The following is a 15681-nucleotide window of genomic DNA, read 5'->3' as shown; positions in this document are numbered from 1 at the left end:
AAGTTTGCAATCTCTGGAAAAATTTAAGGATTTTCTTGATTATTTGGAAAATTCACCGGAATAGTGCGGCCGAAGATGCTCAGTTCTGCCTTAACCAGAAGTTCAAAAAAAAGGTGAAAATTGTAAAAGTTACTTACCTAATCGCATTTTAATCAGTTTATCCTTCTCCTATGGCGTTTTTTTTTTTTATCATACTTTATGCTTAATTTATACGTATAAATTGTTTAAACTTCCCGTAGTTCGTCTGGAATAATCGGTGCTGTCAACGTGTTTATAATTATAAAAAGTATTTAAACTAATTTAAAAACAAAAATGATTTAATTTTTAATTAAAATATGAAATAAAACGTTAGATTAAATAATAATTTACAGAAATGGGATTTTGTTTATTGAATCGTTACGTTTTGGTATGAGATTTGATTGACTTACGGATGAAAATTTTTTAAAAAATTTAAAAAGTGAAAATTGTTCAATTTATTTACCGAATAGCATTTAAATCAGTTTATCCTTCTCCTACGGCGTTTTTATCATCTTTTATGATTAATTTATACGTATAAATTGTTGAAATAATAAAATTAATATTTGATTCCACTTTGGAGATGGCTCTGGAAAACGATTGTTCGACTGGGATAATCAGTGCTACCAACGACTATACCTATACAAAAAATAGTATTTAAATTAATTAAAAAACAAAAATTATATAATTTTTAATTAAAAAATCAAGTAAAACGTTAGATTAAATAATAATATATAAAAATGGGATTTTTTATTGAATCGTTACGTTTTCGAATGAGATTTGATTGATTTACGGATGAAAATTTTTGAAAAAGTTTAAAAAGTGATTCGTGAACTATCGAGTATTTAACATTGTGTCAATACGGTATTTGTGATGTTTTTTTTTTTTTTTTTTTTTAAGTATTAGTAAATTTTTTTTTAAATTTACAAGTCAACACTGTCCATGAAGCGGTCTCGTCGTAAACTCGGAAGCCGGCCATGAGGTTATTGATGTTTGTACTGCTGTAAAGTGGTAAAGGCCGGTCCTGTTATTTTCCCCCCTTTGCAGACGTTTTTCCTCCCCGATTTGCACGATTTCACCCTTTCGGGGGTCGGTTTTCATCAGTGATCAACGTACCGGACGGGCACCGAAGATGGACCTGCCCAAGGCTCCTCAGGGTGAGTAAACAAACAGGATTTTTCAGGTTTTTTCTTTTTTTTCACCCTCCTCCTAAAAAAAGTTATCACAAGAAAAATAGAAAATTATTGCTCATTCTGAAACAAAAGACAAAACTGTATTTATTAAATTTTTAAATTCTATAAATTGCCTATGGATTTGCCCTACGAACAGGGAACAGTGGAACATGGTAGGATTTATCTAGGTTACGATATACTGGTATTCTTTTACCACCACCATAAGATTTCATATTTATATATTTTATCAACTTAAACAGGCCAGATAGAAAATAAAATAAAACAATATAAGTTTTGACTTACTGCGACAAGCCTTCATTGTTTCATACAGATCTGCCTTGCGTAGGTTCATAGAAAGTTTCATTACTGTTACCAGTCTTGGGGAAGGAGGCCTTTATTGCGAGATCTCGCTTTCAATCATACAGTGTACCCATTGAAATACTATTACAGAATGCCAGGATGACACTGGCCGATTTTACCTTAGGGCCTGTCTGTCATCCCCTACATAGCTAAGTTTGTGGAATTGAGGTACACTGGTTTTCGCCTTCAGAGAGTCCAAAGCGCACTCCACGTGATTCGAGCCGACTGGAGTGCAGCCCCCAGGTCCCACGTGAACCCTCTCGTCAGATTCTTGCTGGAAAATGGAGAAATATTCTGAAATGCAGAAAGAATAGGCTAGGTCGACACTTAGTATGTGTCCATGAAGAATGTATTTATGATGAACGTGCGGTGCGAGAGGACGATGGTGGAGCATAGAATACCACCTCCTAATATGCCCTAATTTATTTGGTTTTGCTTTTTCAGACATAGAATTGAGGAACATAATCGACAAGCTGGCTCAGTTTGTCGCGAGGAATGGCCCAGAGTTTGAGCAGATGACAAAAAACAAGCAGAAGGGTAATCCAAAGTTTGGCTTTCTCTTCGGCGGAGAGTATTTCAACTATTACCAGTATAAAGTCACTACAGAACAAGCTAGTTAGTTTATTACCCATGATTAATTTTAATTTTGATTGAATTTTTTTCTTAATTTTGCTTGGTTCTTTTTTGAAGGGATTCATCAACAGCAGCAGCAGCAGCCACCACAGAACCTCTCGCTGAATAGCCCTCAAGGTTTGACAACAGTTCTTGGAATACTGTTAAAATATTCACCTTTTTTAACATATACATTAGGCCAGGTCAAGGATTTTCACCATCGGATCTGATGATGAGAGCAACATTCAAACTGTTGAATCGACCCATCAGATCTTACAATCTATCCAAATGTTGGATTTGACATTCATACTGTTGGATCTGATGATTTTTGAAATCGTCAGATCTGATGATCTTTGAAACCGTTGGATCTGATAAATTTTGAAACCATCAGATCTGATCACTTTTGAAAACGTCGGATCTGATGATCTTTGAAACCATCGGATCTGATGTTCTTTTAAACTGTCGGATCTGACAATCATTCAAACTGTCAGGTCTGATGATTTTTCAAATCCACTCTTTTTTTCTTTTTTTTTTCTAAATACGTAGGCCAGGTGAATTTTGTGGCGCAGTGGTTAGTCCAGCAGCAGCAGCAGCAGCAGAATGTCGGCCCGGCCATGGGTAGTTTCATGCCGCCATTGACGGTCGAGGCTATCACGCAGCAACAGCAGGCATTACACGAACAGACAACGCAATCCGAGCAGAACCTCAATGCCCAGCACATGGTATCATACTGATGTTGGAATTAAAAAAAAAAAAATCATACTTATCTTTTTTTTTTCTACCCCAAGGTTTTGATGCAGCAGCAGGAGGCACAGGTTGAAGAGGCAATACGTAAAAGGGAGGTGGACATCGTCAACAGGGAGGCCGACGAGCTCGGTGTCAACCTGAAAGACTTTGATGCGATACTCCAACCTATAATCGACTCCTGCACCAAAGACTCAATTTCGACGGGCAAAGCGTGGATCCTCCAGAGGGCGACTTCAAAAAGCATCAATGACCTTTTGACGCGTTACTTGCTTTACAAGTGAGATTATTATCCTCAACTTGTTAATAATTCTTGTTATACTTTTATTGTGCAAGAGCTGGCTAGGTGACATTTATGAGGATTGTCAGCAACAAGTTTTAGAAAACAATAGAGGGATAACAATACAATCTAGTCACATGGGTCATCCTAATTTTTTTTTTTTTTAATAAACAAATTATCCAATCTTTGCACTTAAAACAAATAAACTTAAAAAACAAGCTATCAGAACTAACAACCATTCAAGCCGTCAGATCTGACGATATTTCCATCCATCAGGATTTATAATCTTTCTAAACTGCTGGATTTAAGAATTTAGCAATTTAGCAAATCATAGGATGTCAATCTTTAAAACCGTTCTTCATTGACTCCTTCGACCAGTGAAAAAAGGAAAAAAAAGTCTAAGATTTTGTGCATTTGCCCAAAAAAGCATTTACTGTACTTTCGACAAAACAAAAGTCCAAAGCCTAACAGTGCATGAACTAAAATAAAAATTATCTCAAAGGAAAATGTAAGAAGATAAAACTCATTCCTGTTATTTTATTTCTTTTCAGGGTGCTCGAGCCAGATCGAAAGTTCAGCCATAAACTACATCTCATCTACCTAGTCAATGACATACTCCACCATTGGTAATAAAAGTCACAATTAACAAAAAAAAAAAGTTTGATTTTTGCATTTATTTGCCAGCGTTAGGAAGCATATTGAAGATTTCAAGCTCGCCCTTGAACAAGTCGTCATACCCATGTTCTGCAACGCTTCCTTATCAGTCACTGACGAACAGCAGATGAAACTCAGCAAGGTTTTTTAAATTATTATTAAAACATTTTAATTATTTTATTATTATTACTTTTTCGTTTTAATCAGCTTTTGACGATTTGGGAGTCAAAGAATCATTATTTCAACGAGGAGATAGTGTCGCAGTTGAAAGACCCGACAAACAGCTGGGCGAAGTACAAACAGCAACGGCTGACGGACAATGCTGAAATCGTCGAGGCGATTGCGTCGCAGACGAAAGTCGCACTCACCACTTTCCAGTCGCAGCACCTTGCCTTCATCTCGCATGCCCACCGTCAGATACAAGTACTATAATTGTTCACAATTGTAAAATTTTATTTTATTTATTGTTTGTCTGGCGTCCTATTCATGTTTTCCATGTTAACGAATTTCTGGAGTATCCAACGGCTTTATAATCAATCGTAATATGGAAAAAATATTGTATTAGAATGTATTTCGACCCCTTGTCAACCATCCATAGGATCTGATGTTTTGCACCGTCGGATCTGATGATGTTCTCCACTGTCAGATCTGATGATGTTTCTAACCATCAGATCTGAAGATGTTTTGCACAGTCGGATGTGATGATGTTTCAAACTGTCAGATCTGATGATCTTGCAAACTGTTAACAGCTAAATCTTATGATATTACAACCACCAGTTCAAATAATATTGTATTTATTTTAATTGTTTTTTAAGACTTTAGAGCAGCAAAAGCAGCAGCTGGAAGCGCAGAAGCAGCAGGAGGCAGTCGCCGCAGCAATCAACTCGCAGGACTTCAAAGTGGACGAATTCAACACGACTGCCGCCAACGTCCTTCCCCCATTGCCAGCCCAGGAGAGTGAAAGGGAACTAATGAATCCTCAGCCTCCACAGCCGCCATCAAGCCAGCCGCCACCGTTCGACATAGTCATCAACATAAACCAGCCTCCACCCGGTTTCCACTTCCCTCCTCGTAAGTTGTGTCATAAATTTCGTAAATTGTATTCCGCCCGTTTAATCAGAACCGTCTGCAGGTGATATTGAACTGCCGGATCTGACACGGCCACCTCCTGGTTTCCCACCAGTCCAGCCAGAGATCCAGCCTGAAGACCTGCTCCCGTCGCTGCCGTATTACGACCTCCCCGCTGGCCTAATGGTCCCATTGATAAAGGTAAATTTTAAATTTTAAGTTTATTTAAATAAATTAACTTTTTTTTATTGTTTGAAGCTTGAGGATTTCAATTATAAACCGCTCGACCCAGATGCGATACGGCTCCCACCCCCAGTACCACCAAGCGACAGGCTTCTCGCTGCCGTCAAGGCATTCTACTCACCGCCAGGGCACGAACAACCACGTGATGGGTGAGTAATCAAATCCTTTCACCTTTGCACCCCTCAACCTTTTTCAAGTCCGAGAATCGGCCTTTTTTCTCTCTCTCTCTCTCTCTCTCTCTCTCTCTCTCTCTCTCTCTCTCTCTCTCTTTTCCCTCCCCAAGCCAATAATTTTTGTTCTCCTCTTTTAAAACTTTTGTAAAATATTTTCTCTGTTTGGACGACAGCTCAAACCAGTCAAGGACAATCTGTAGGGGCGAAAATGTTGATTGGTAAGTTCGCTTTCGAAAAATTCTCGGCCATTTTTTTTTTCTTTTCAATCCTTCCTCATTCACACCTGTCATAAGCAGGAAATGGAAATTATAATCGCAAACTTTCTTTTTTTTCCCAAAACTTTACAGTGACGGCTGGGAGAAGTTAGGCCTTTATGAGTACTTCAGGGCAAAAGCTGCGGCCAAGAAGCAAAAAGAACTGGTAAAATAAAAAAATTAAAAAAATGTCAAATTGCATTTAATAATAATAAATTTAAAAAAATTTTAGGATATAGAAAGCGGCCATAGGCAGCCTTCGAGGTCGCCGAGCCCGGTGAAAAGCTTCCAGGAGAATGCAAGGACACCGCCGCCCAAAAAACGCTACAGCAGGTATGTTAAACGATATTGATGGTAATATGCTGGATACTTGTAGCGATCTATTAAATTGTCAGATCTGACCATTTTCCAAACCGTTGCATCTGATGTTCTTTCACCATCAGATCTGATAATCTTAAACCATCGGATCGGATAATATTTCCATCTTTTAGGTCTGACAATCTTTCAAACTCACTAATATGACAGTGAAACAAATCATTGTATTTGAAACAACTTCCAAACATATTGTCTATAGTAAATTTACCACATTTTTACAAAAAATTTACTATTAACCAACTATGTCGCAAGAATTAGTTAACATTACTTCAACTTCCGGCAAAAGCACCTTTGATAATTTTATTTTCTTAAATTATATAAAAGCTATATAATACATGTTTTACTTACTTTTTATGATTTATATTACTATTTAATAGTAATATGCTGTAAAGAGATATAAGTTGTCAATGAAGGTCTTGAGGCAGTACCTGAATTAAGGGTGCTGCCTACGTTTTGCAGCGAGGGGTTTCTAATTGGTATTACTTTACACTTACACACAATTACACTTATACAATTTAAAATTTGTCCGTAACCGTAATTATAAACTTATAAAGCCGTAGTCGGAGTCGTTCGAAGGAGAGGGAACGCACCAAGCCAAGGAGGTCAAGGAGAGAGCGTTCACGTTCACCACACCAGAGGAATGAGCGTAACGATGAAAACACACCGGTGCGTGACAACAGGAGCCCGACGCCACCTTCTTTCCTGTAATAGAAATTTTATTTAAAACAAAAAACAACAGGATATTCATCTTTTTTTTTCTTTTTTAGCGGTATTGGTTCTTATCAGGCACCGGTACTTGAAGATAGGCTGTCTGAGGCGAACAAGGGCCACCAAATGCTTAAGAAGATGGGCTGGTCAGGCGCCGGACTCGGCGTTAAGGAGCAAGGGATTGAACAGCCAATATCCGGTGGGGATGTGCGCGACCGCTCCGACCAGTACAAAGGAGTCGGAGTCAACCTCAACGACCCATACGAGAATTTCAGGAAGAGCAAGGGGAAAGCGTTTATCACAAGGATGAAGGCACGGGCCGAGGAAAGGTCTTAGCAAAAGGCCGACGAATCGCATTCGCCCGATCCGAAAAAATAAGGGATTTTTTGACAAATTGAGATGTTTCTTTTCTCATTTTCTTTTTTTTTTACGGATCAATTGCAACATAAAACCATGATTGTAAATAAAGAAATAACCCTCATAGTTATGATTATTATTATTATTATTTAAATAAATTTTTTAAAATTATTTTCTTTCATTATTATTATTAATATTATTATCATTAATCATTTCAATCCATGCTGGTTAAAATGGGCGACATACAATATATGTATTAATTAATTAACAAATGAGGTGCAAATTATGTTGAGAACCTCTTACGATGATCTTCCAAACTGTGTCAGATCTGACGGTCTTCCAAATGCCAGATCTCATGATTATATTAAACCTTCAGACCTAACTATGACACTGTTGCATTTGATACAAACTGTCGAATTTGACGATATTATTAAAGCATCGGACCTGACAATTATCAAACTGTCAGATCTGATGATCTTGCAAACTGTCGGATCTGAGGTTTTTATTAAACCGTGAGACCTGACAATCTATCAAACTGTTACATCTGATGATCTTCAAAACTGTCATATAGTTATCTTATATAATGTAGTTTGGGTTGAGTCTGGAAGGCCGAGTACTTTTTTCATTTAAAAAAAACAAACTTGTTTCTTGTATCAAAATCGCCATACTTGACATGTGGAGCAAAGAATTGATCAGCAAACATCATTAAAGAGGAACTATTTAGCTGCATAAGGGATCAAATTATTTCCAACAAAATTGCTACAGATCTTGTCGAATATAAACTAAATTTTTGCAAATAATAAATTATCTTGATCCAATTTTCAAAAGTGGGAAAGAAATAGGGGGCGGAAAAAATTGTCTGGATTTTTTAGAAGAATATAATTTCATTTTAATAATAACGGTTAATAAGTTTCCTGTTTTGCACTAGCCTGCTGTTGAAGCTGTCGAGGGCCGCTTCCAGCTCGAGCCTCGGATCACCACCGTCAAGGCAGAAAACGGAGCAACACTTTCTGGACTTTTTATGACGGAATCTGCAGAAAAAAAGAAGAAATTTTTCTTTTTTTTTTTGTCACTGTCCTTTTTGTTATCTTTGTCTAATTTAAAACAAATAGTAATGAAATAAAAGATTCTTTTTTTTTTAAATAAATTGCTGTATTCATTGAAGCGTCTTGACTCCCCATTTGCCCAGTTTGCTGTTCTTCTCGACGAGGAGGGTCACGTGGCCGCGCCGACTGGGCTGCTTTTTCTTGTCCGGCTTCGCCTTCTTCTCACGCTCTTGCTCCTGGAACTTCATGAAACGCCGGCACTCGTCCTGGCCCCCTTTCGATGTCGGGTCCGAATCGCCCTCATCTATCGTGTAACCGCTCGCCGTACGGCCCTTACCCAATGATCTGTAAAGTGCAAAAAAACCCCCTCGGCCTTTTTAATCCCTGCCAACGGTCTGAAAACATGAGAAACATCCCCACCCAAAACTGAAAGAAGGTAAAAAAAATCCTACCTGTGACAATGACAGTAAAACACGACATCGTCATCGCTACTGGAAATGCTTCCAATGCTACAAAGAAAATTAATTTACAATAAAAATACGTTTTTACATATATATTATTATCAAAAGCTATTAAAAGCTGGTCTAGTATAACCTACAAACAGTATAACCTTATTTGTAAGTTTATAACCTTTTAAAAATTTGTTTACATTGTCAAAATATGAATACTTATGAATTTATTTCTTATTTGAGATAAATAAATAATAATAAAAAATTTACACATAGCCAGCGATGGAAGCTACAACTGTTAGCTTTTTTGGGTGTGGAAATCAACTAATGAATCTAGTGTAAACAATAAACAGTATAACCTTACTTGAAAGGTTAAAACCTTTTTAATTTTACATTGTCAAAATATCATTACTTAAGCATTTATTGTCTTATTTGATATGGATAAATAATAATAATCAAAAATCCACACAAAGAGTAATGAAACCTACAACTGTTAGCTTTTTTGTGTGTGGAAATCAATTAATGAATCTAGTACAAACAATAAACACTGTTACTTGTAAGGTTATAACATTTTTTAATTGGTTTACATCGTCAAAATATCAATACTTATGTATTTATTGTCTTATTTGATATAATCATTACTTATGTATTTATTGTCTTATTTGATATAATCATTACTATGGATTTATTGTATTATTTGATATAATCATTATTTATAAATTTATTATCTTATTTGATAAATAATAATATTTGATATAGATAAATAATAATGACAAATTCACACTTGATCAGCAATGAAAGTTACAACAAGTAGCGTTTTGTGGGTGGTTGTCAAGTAAAGAATCTAGTGTAAACAATAAGCACAGTATAACCTTGCTGGTAAGTTTGTGGTCTTTATTGATCGTTAAAATGTTATAACCTTACTGGTAAAAAAAATGTTATAACCTTACTGGTAAAAAAATGTTATAACCTTACTGACCTTATTTCAACCAAAACGTTAATTTAATTTAAAAGAATTCATTTGGTCAAGCGGACCACTAAACCTAATAAACCTTATAATTAAATAATAATAATAACCTCAATGACAATGGGCACAGATAATACCTACTTAATAACCAAACAAATCGGGAAAGTTGCATTATAAAACAAATATAAAAACATACCTGACAGGGCTGTGACACTCGTGATCTGTAATTATCATAAAAATATAAATATATTTTGTTGTTTTAACGAGCTTTTTCACTTACCACCGCTCCTGCTCCTGGCCATCTTGGGATTTGACAGGGCGCTCTCCGAGGAAGGCTGCATCAAGGAGAAGAGGGTAAAAAAATAAAAACGCTTTAATTTATTTTTAAAAGGACAAGTTTTCATTAAATTACATACTTATATATTTATTTTGATAAATAATAATAAATCCACACATAGGCAGCTTAAAAAGCTGCAAATTCAAGTAAGGGGAACTGCAATAGAATGACACGGTATAACCTTAATTGGAAGGTTATAACCGCAACGAATATTATTTCGCAATGACAAAATATCAAATTACCTGTAAATTTATTATGTACAGATAAATAATAATATATCGACATTACTCAGGGATATAATGGTACGATTTACATTTTTTGAGCCGGGAGGGGTCCAGATCGGGATCTAGTACAGTGCCCTCTCCCTGACCGGAACTTCGGTACTCCAAAAATTATGTGTGTGTGTGTGTTTTAGTGAACTAGTGAGAGTTTGTGATTGAATACCCTTCATAATCCGAATTTTTCACTAATTGGAACAGCAACAATTACTGTTACTGAGAGAGCACAATATAACCAATAAACATAGTATAACCTTATTTGAAAGTCATAACTTTACCTAAAAGGATATAACCTTATATAATTTGTTAATTTTTCTTGTGTATCATTTTTATGTGTGTGAAGACTAGTTTTGATTTTTTTTTTAATCTTAAAAAAGCTCACCTGGTTGCAGGCGCATTTGCAACAGCTGCGCCTCCCGTCGTCCGTCCGCTCCCTGAAATAAAGCTCGTACCTCTTGCAAAGCTGGCAGTCGCATATGCTGTCCAACTCCGGCCCGGATACGACGGGAACTTACAAACATTTGAATATTTTTATTTATGAAGCAAAAATTTAAAAAAAAAAAGGTTCTAATACCTTTGTTGGTACGAGTGGCGTAGTGGTGGGCGACTATGTACTCACGTACGCTGCCCTTCTGGGACGGCGACTTCTCTAAGGACCTGCTCTCAAATGGGAATATTGACGAGCTGTAGAAAAAAATGCCTAAATTTGTTTGTTTTTCTGTGTGTGAGAGAGAGCGTATGTAAGCGAACGAGTTTTTGCTTTTGTTTCATACCAAGAAGAACAGTCGTCGCACCTCTTCTTCGACATGGGAGAAGATCCGCCGGATTTGATGAGCCGCCTGCTCTTCTCGGACTTTTTCGAGTCTCCTCCTGAGAAGAGTTTCATTGATGAAGACACACGAGGTCCGTTCAAACACCTACAAGAAGAAAAAAAAAATTGATTGGGAAAAAATTGATAAAACGAGCCTTACTTGCAGTATACGTTGTTTTTCGTGTGGCAGACCGGGTGCTGCCTGATTATCTTCGCGTCCGTCTTTTTTCTCATCGTGCAGCTCTTTAAAAGAAAAAAAAATTAAGAAAAAAAATTTCACCTTTCAAAAATTTTACCCTGGATGAGACGGTCGCAGGTATCATGGAGTGTTTACCATCGGCTGATACTTTTTCAGTCGTCTCCACGATGGCCAGTTTGGTCGAGACTTCCGCCTTAGGTGCTATTATCCCCTTTTTTGGGTTAAAAATTGATTTAAAAAAAATATATATATAGAAGTAAAGACTTAAGGTGGGTGGTGTACTCACCGGGAAGATGGAACAAGGACAGAATAGCAAGTCTAAGTCTGCAGAGGTCTCCTTCGACTTGTATCCCGTCAGAGGAGTGTAGAGGATGTCGGCCAGAGTCGAGGAGAAGATGGCGAGCCGGATAGGGTCGTTTTTCGCCGCCGGGAACTGGAGTAGTTCCATGGATATCCTGGAAGTCTCCAGCTCCCTGTGTAAATTGCCGAGCGAGGCGAGCTGCTTGAACGCCTGGAAGGAAGAGGTTTTATTATTATTATTATTGAAAAAAAAAATTATATATATCAAAATATAAAAACCGGACCTTGTGAAAAGTGAAACGTTCGTTGAAGACGAGAGGGAACGTCGGCCCGACCTCCTTCGTCACGTCGGACACGCCGAACATGGTCACCTTTATGAAGACCGTACCTTTGGGACAAAGCCATACCCCTGGGCAGTTTACCTGTAGCATAAAAAAAATTGACAAATTTTCTACAAATTCATCTCATAGCTGCCAGGTCGTAACAGCTAACAATACTCACGGATAGTAAATCGAAGAAAACGGACACGTTGTACACCTTACTGAACATTGCTGGCCATTTCCCAGTCCGTTATGGGGAAGAACTCGGAACTAATTACAAAAAAAACAACTTCGATGGTACGCGCAAGAGATAAAAGAAACCTAGGCTCTTGGAGGAAGAAGAAGAAGAAGGAGGTGAAAAGGGGAAAAAGCTTTAACGATCAAACTTTTACAGCTGTTTTTTTCCTGTTAATTTATTTATCACCATCACGCCAGGCCTTTTTTTATTAATCGATCGACCCTGGAGAATCACCTGACGGCCTCCTTCTCCTTCTCCTGCCCCACGCCAGTTTTGATTCTAAAAGCCCAAACTTCGAAGTTTCCAACAAAAACACATAAAAACAATGAATTTTATTATCACCGTTAACACAATTCAGGTGAACTTCAAACTAAAAAAACATTAAATAACGCCTTAATTGCCAGTTGCCATCAGCAACCATTTGAAACAACAAGAGTTTATCCAGGGGCTCGAGTTGACTATGACAGGATATCGAATGGAAAATAAAATACAGAGGAGAACAAATGAATAAGAGCATAAAGAAATCAATAATTTATTGGTAAAGTTAAATCGAGATAAGGTCTAATAACAGCAGCTCAAAAAGAATGAAATCCCGTTTGTCGTAGGTGTTGATTTGAGGTGAGAACTTGTGAAGTTTAGCGATGTTACCAACAACCTCAACATATTAGCCTGCTTGAGGTGGTAGCAATGTTACCAACTTACAACCTCAGCATAGTTGCCAACCTGAGCTCCGTAGTAATGTTGCTAACTTACACTTCATAACATTTGCCTACATGAGGTTGTAGTAATGTTGCCAAGTTACTCTCAGCACAGTTGCCTACTTGAGGTGGTAGCAATATTGCCAACTTACAACCTCAGCATAGTTGCCAACCTGAGGTGGGTAGTAATGTTGCCAACTTACACCTCAGCATATGCTCGAACCTGAGCTGGGTAGTAATGTTACCAACTTACAACTTCAGCATAGTTTTGTTGCCATCTATACCTTAGAATAATTGACCACATTTAGGTGGCACCAATGTTAACGATCTCAGCGTGAACTGCCTTAGGGATCCAATTCAGTTAGGATTCGAAGTCTCTTCATGTTTCTTTTGATTGTTTATTGTTTCTATCTTTTACCAGGAGGTTTGAGAATTGTCTCTAGTGAGAGAATTTCATCGTTTCATTTAGTCTTGTTGATAGTGTGGATCATTATACTACAAAAGCGTTCATGTATCATAGTAGATACTTTCCTTACTAGGGCATTTTCTATTAAATCTTGAATGTCATGGGGTCAATGTTTTGCGCACCTAATCCGTTTTGATTTGAAATTCAGCACCAAATTGAATTCGTTACTTTCTCGTAAGGTAAAAACGATTTTGACACGCCTAAGAGTGGGACATAGTAGGCTTACCCAAACAAGGAAACCTCCAAAGCTGTCATGAACGGTCAAGACATCCTGTTTTACATATTTTTTACTTTGGAACGTATAGAATTCCTTATGATCATTTATGAAAAATAACAATTATATGAGTGAGTTGGCTGACGCGGGGACTACACGTTTAAGCTAGTTAAAACTTAAAGAGCCCCGATCAAAACTTGAAGGACATGTACGGTGGCACTTAACCGAGGGTTGTTGTGACTGATGGTGTTATCTCGACCTTTTCTGTCAGTTTCTGTATTTCTATAACACCATAACATTGGCCTTAAAGGCACATTATAAACAATATTTGCTGCCTGACTGCAAATTTATTAAAAAAATAAATTATAATTTCCCGGGAAGGGGATACACAGGCTATCAAGTAGAATCAATAATAGACAAATAATAGCCATGTATCAATAAAGTTTTCTTTCATGAGAGTTAATTAATTAGACTGAGTAAAATTAGAAATGTTAACGTGTAAAATAAATGAATTTATGAATTATTTAAATGACAACTTACTTTTTATTAATGGTAATAAAAAGTGCAATTTTTTGTTGTATCGATGTTGATGTACTAATCGATTAGCTTGGCCGATCATCTAGTATGAAAGAATGTATAAAAATTTTGTTCTTATTAATTACAATTTATTGTTTTAACATTAAATATATGAATAAAATCTTTGAATTTGATAAATTTATTAAGTGAATTGACTTATTTAATTTATATTGCTGATTGTGGTGTAGGGAAGAGGGGCGGATCGATTATCGATAGTTTTGGGCAGAGGTTCAGGACACGTTTTACTGTTAACCCTGTTTCACGACTTCTGTTCTGAAAAGGACCGACCTTTTGATTTAAGAAGTAAATTCATTTTATTATTCAAAAGGGGTTCGGTTTGAGTTTGTGGTGGAAAAATAAATAGTTTTTGGGTTTTTTAATTATTTTTTCAGATGCCGGGCGCGGATGAGGTCAAGTCGAGCTGGGCGGACGAGGTTGAGGAGAACGTCGAGGACATCCCTCGGACGAGCGAGGTGGTCGAAAACGGTCTCAAAATCGTCACAGAGTACAAAAAGAACGAAGAGAACAAAAAGGTACGTTTTAAAATTTTGATTAAGGTGGTAAAAATTTTGGAGAAAAAATATGCTTCATACCTTGGTAAAGCTAGGATCATCATCCTCCATGTGTATCCTGGGAAGTTTAATGATCTGTGTTCAATTTGAACTATTTGCCATAAAAAATGTTCCACTGTTTACAGTGGATAACTGTATATCTAAACATAAGTAACTTCATTTTAACCATTTTTTTAATTGTAATAAAAAACAAAATTGACATTGCACCATTATCAGTACGTATTGTAATGCACCATTGATCCTTCATTGCCATCTTGATCGTAGATAATCATAGATAAATGAAATTTTTATTAATTTGCGTCAAATTATTTTTTTCCTTATAGATTAAAATAGTAAGTACTTACAAGCGTGAGAGTCGTATGGTATCGAAGTCAATCGCAAAGAGAAAGACTTGGAAGAAGTTTGGAGCGTCAGCCGACGACAAGCCCGGACCCAATCCAGCAACTACAATAGCGACTGAGGAGATATTCATGCAATTCATTACGAGTAGGGAAGAGGATAAAACAGATGATGATGCGCTCGAGAAGCTCAGAAGTGAGTAGTCTTGTTTTATCCTAATGTATTTCAATGTTACTAATAATTTTTATTTATAGCGATGGTGGATAAGACAGTGAAGTGTCGTATGTGCAATGGAGACCATTGGACACTCCAGTGCCCTTTCAGGGACACGAATTACATGCCTGCAAAGGCCGTAACACCGACTGTGAACGTCGAGAAGAAGCTTACGACTCAGGTGGACGACAAGAGCAAGAACAAGTATGTTCCACCAGGGCTGAGAGATGGAGCTGGGAACAAGAGAGGCGAGTCGATGGGCCACCTACGACACCGAGACGACGCTAGTGCCATTCGTATATCAAATCTGTCAGAGTCGACGCAAGAGGTCGACCTCGAAGAGCTGGTCAAGCCGTTTGGTGACTACAACAAGATCTTCCTTGCCAAGGACAAGACGACCGGGCTGTGCAAAGGCTTTGCGTACATACACTTCAGGAGCAGGCAGGCTGCAGCGAACGCCATCAACACACTCAATGGGCACGGATACGATCACCTCATCCTCGGCGCGGACTGGTCCAAACCCCAAGCCCATCACCAATAGTTTCATTACAACTAACATTAAAATACTTCAATTTAAAATCCCGTATCAATTTTTCTTTAAGAAATGGTTTATTGATGAAAAAATGTTATTGTCCTTAAGAAA

At 37.3% G+C, this 15681-nt stretch overlaps 3 protein-coding genes across 16 annotated transcripts; 2 read left to right on the top strand and 1 right to left on the bottom strand.

Annotated features, from left to right (window-relative positions):
* The first annotated feature begins 16 nt into the window (after positions 1 to 16).
* On the top strand, positions 17 to 7186 carry LOC106673263 (calcium homeostasis endoplasmic reticulum protein). Of its 6 annotated transcripts, none has more exons than XM_014405314.2 (16): positions 17 to 113; positions 1992 to 2162; positions 2238 to 2297; positions 2706 to 2881; positions 2948 to 3183; positions 3735 to 3809; positions 3868 to 3979; positions 4045 to 4260; positions 4653 to 4908; positions 4958 to 5106; positions 5164 to 5297; positions 5495 to 5539; positions 5669 to 5741; positions 5808 to 5908; positions 6505 to 6654; positions 6718 to 7186. In XM_014405314.2, the coding sequence occupies exons 2-16, from the start codon at positions 2063 to 2065 to the stop codon at positions 6992 to 6994; spliced, it is 2160 nt and encodes a 719-aa protein (XP_014260800.1). In that variant the 5' UTR covers positions 17 to 113; positions 1992 to 2062; the 3' UTR covers positions 6995 to 7186. The 6 variants fall into 6 exon arrangements, with proteins under 6 accessions (XP_014260800.1, XP_014260797.1, XP_024083067.1 ...); XM_014405311.2 differs by lacking the exon at positions 17 to 113 and adding an exon at positions 963 to 1172 and having other exon boundaries at positions 6511 to 6654; XM_014405312.2 differs by lacking the exon at positions 17 to 113 and adding an exon at positions 964 to 1172 and having other exon boundaries at positions 4970 to 5106.
* A 247-nt stretch (positions 7187 to 7433) lies between these two features.
* Positions 7434 to 14752, bottom strand: LOC106673264 (spermatogenesis-associated protein 6). 9 transcript variants are annotated; one of them, XM_024227309.1, is made up of 13 exons: positions 11904 to 12365; positions 11687 to 11824; positions 11389 to 11613; positions 11200 to 11313; positions 11064 to 11146; positions 10866 to 11009; positions 10667 to 10776; positions 10475 to 10602; positions 9758 to 9812; positions 9674 to 9698; positions 8514 to 8570; positions 8194 to 8406; positions 7964 to 8046 (listed from the first exon to the last, which is right to left on the bottom strand). In XM_024227309.1, coding segments are annotated over exons 1-13 (1341 nt in total). In that variant the 5' UTR covers positions 11952 to 12365; the 3' UTR covers positions 7964 to 8045. The 9 variants fall into 9 exon arrangements, with proteins under 9 accessions (XP_024083084.1, XP_024083077.1, XP_014260803.1 ...); XM_014405317.2 differs by lacking the exon at positions 7964 to 8046 and adding an exon at positions 14508 to 14752 and having other exon boundaries at positions 8146 to 8406; positions 11200 to 11303; positions 11904 to 11992; XM_024227305.1 differs by lacking the exon at positions 7964 to 8046 and adding an exon at positions 14508 to 14747 and having other exon boundaries at positions 8146 to 8406; positions 11904 to 11992.
* LOC106673281 (eukaryotic translation initiation factor 3 subunit G-like) lies at positions 14107 to 15680 on the top strand. The gene is made up of 4 exons (XM_014405361.2): positions 14107 to 14217; positions 14307 to 14447; positions 14810 to 15020; positions 15080 to 15680. The coding sequence occupies exons 2-4, from the start codon at positions 14307 to 14309 to the stop codon at positions 15577 to 15579; spliced, it is 852 nt and encodes a 283-aa protein (XP_014260847.1). The 5' UTR covers positions 14107 to 14217; the 3' UTR covers positions 15580 to 15680.
* Position 15681: the final 1 nt, after the last annotated feature.

The sequence above is a fragment of the Cimex lectularius genome, unplaced genomic scaffold, assembly GCF_000648675.2.
Source record: "Cimex lectularius strain Harlan isolate CLEC.00 unplaced genomic scaffold, Clec_2.1 scaffold14, whole genome shotgun sequence".
Classification (NCBI taxonomy): domain Eukaryota; kingdom Metazoa; phylum Arthropoda; class Insecta; order Hemiptera; family Cimicidae; genus Cimex; species Cimex lectularius.
The sequence above is the reverse complement of the archived record's forward strand: the minus strand, read 5'-3'. Positions and strand labels throughout refer to the sequence as shown.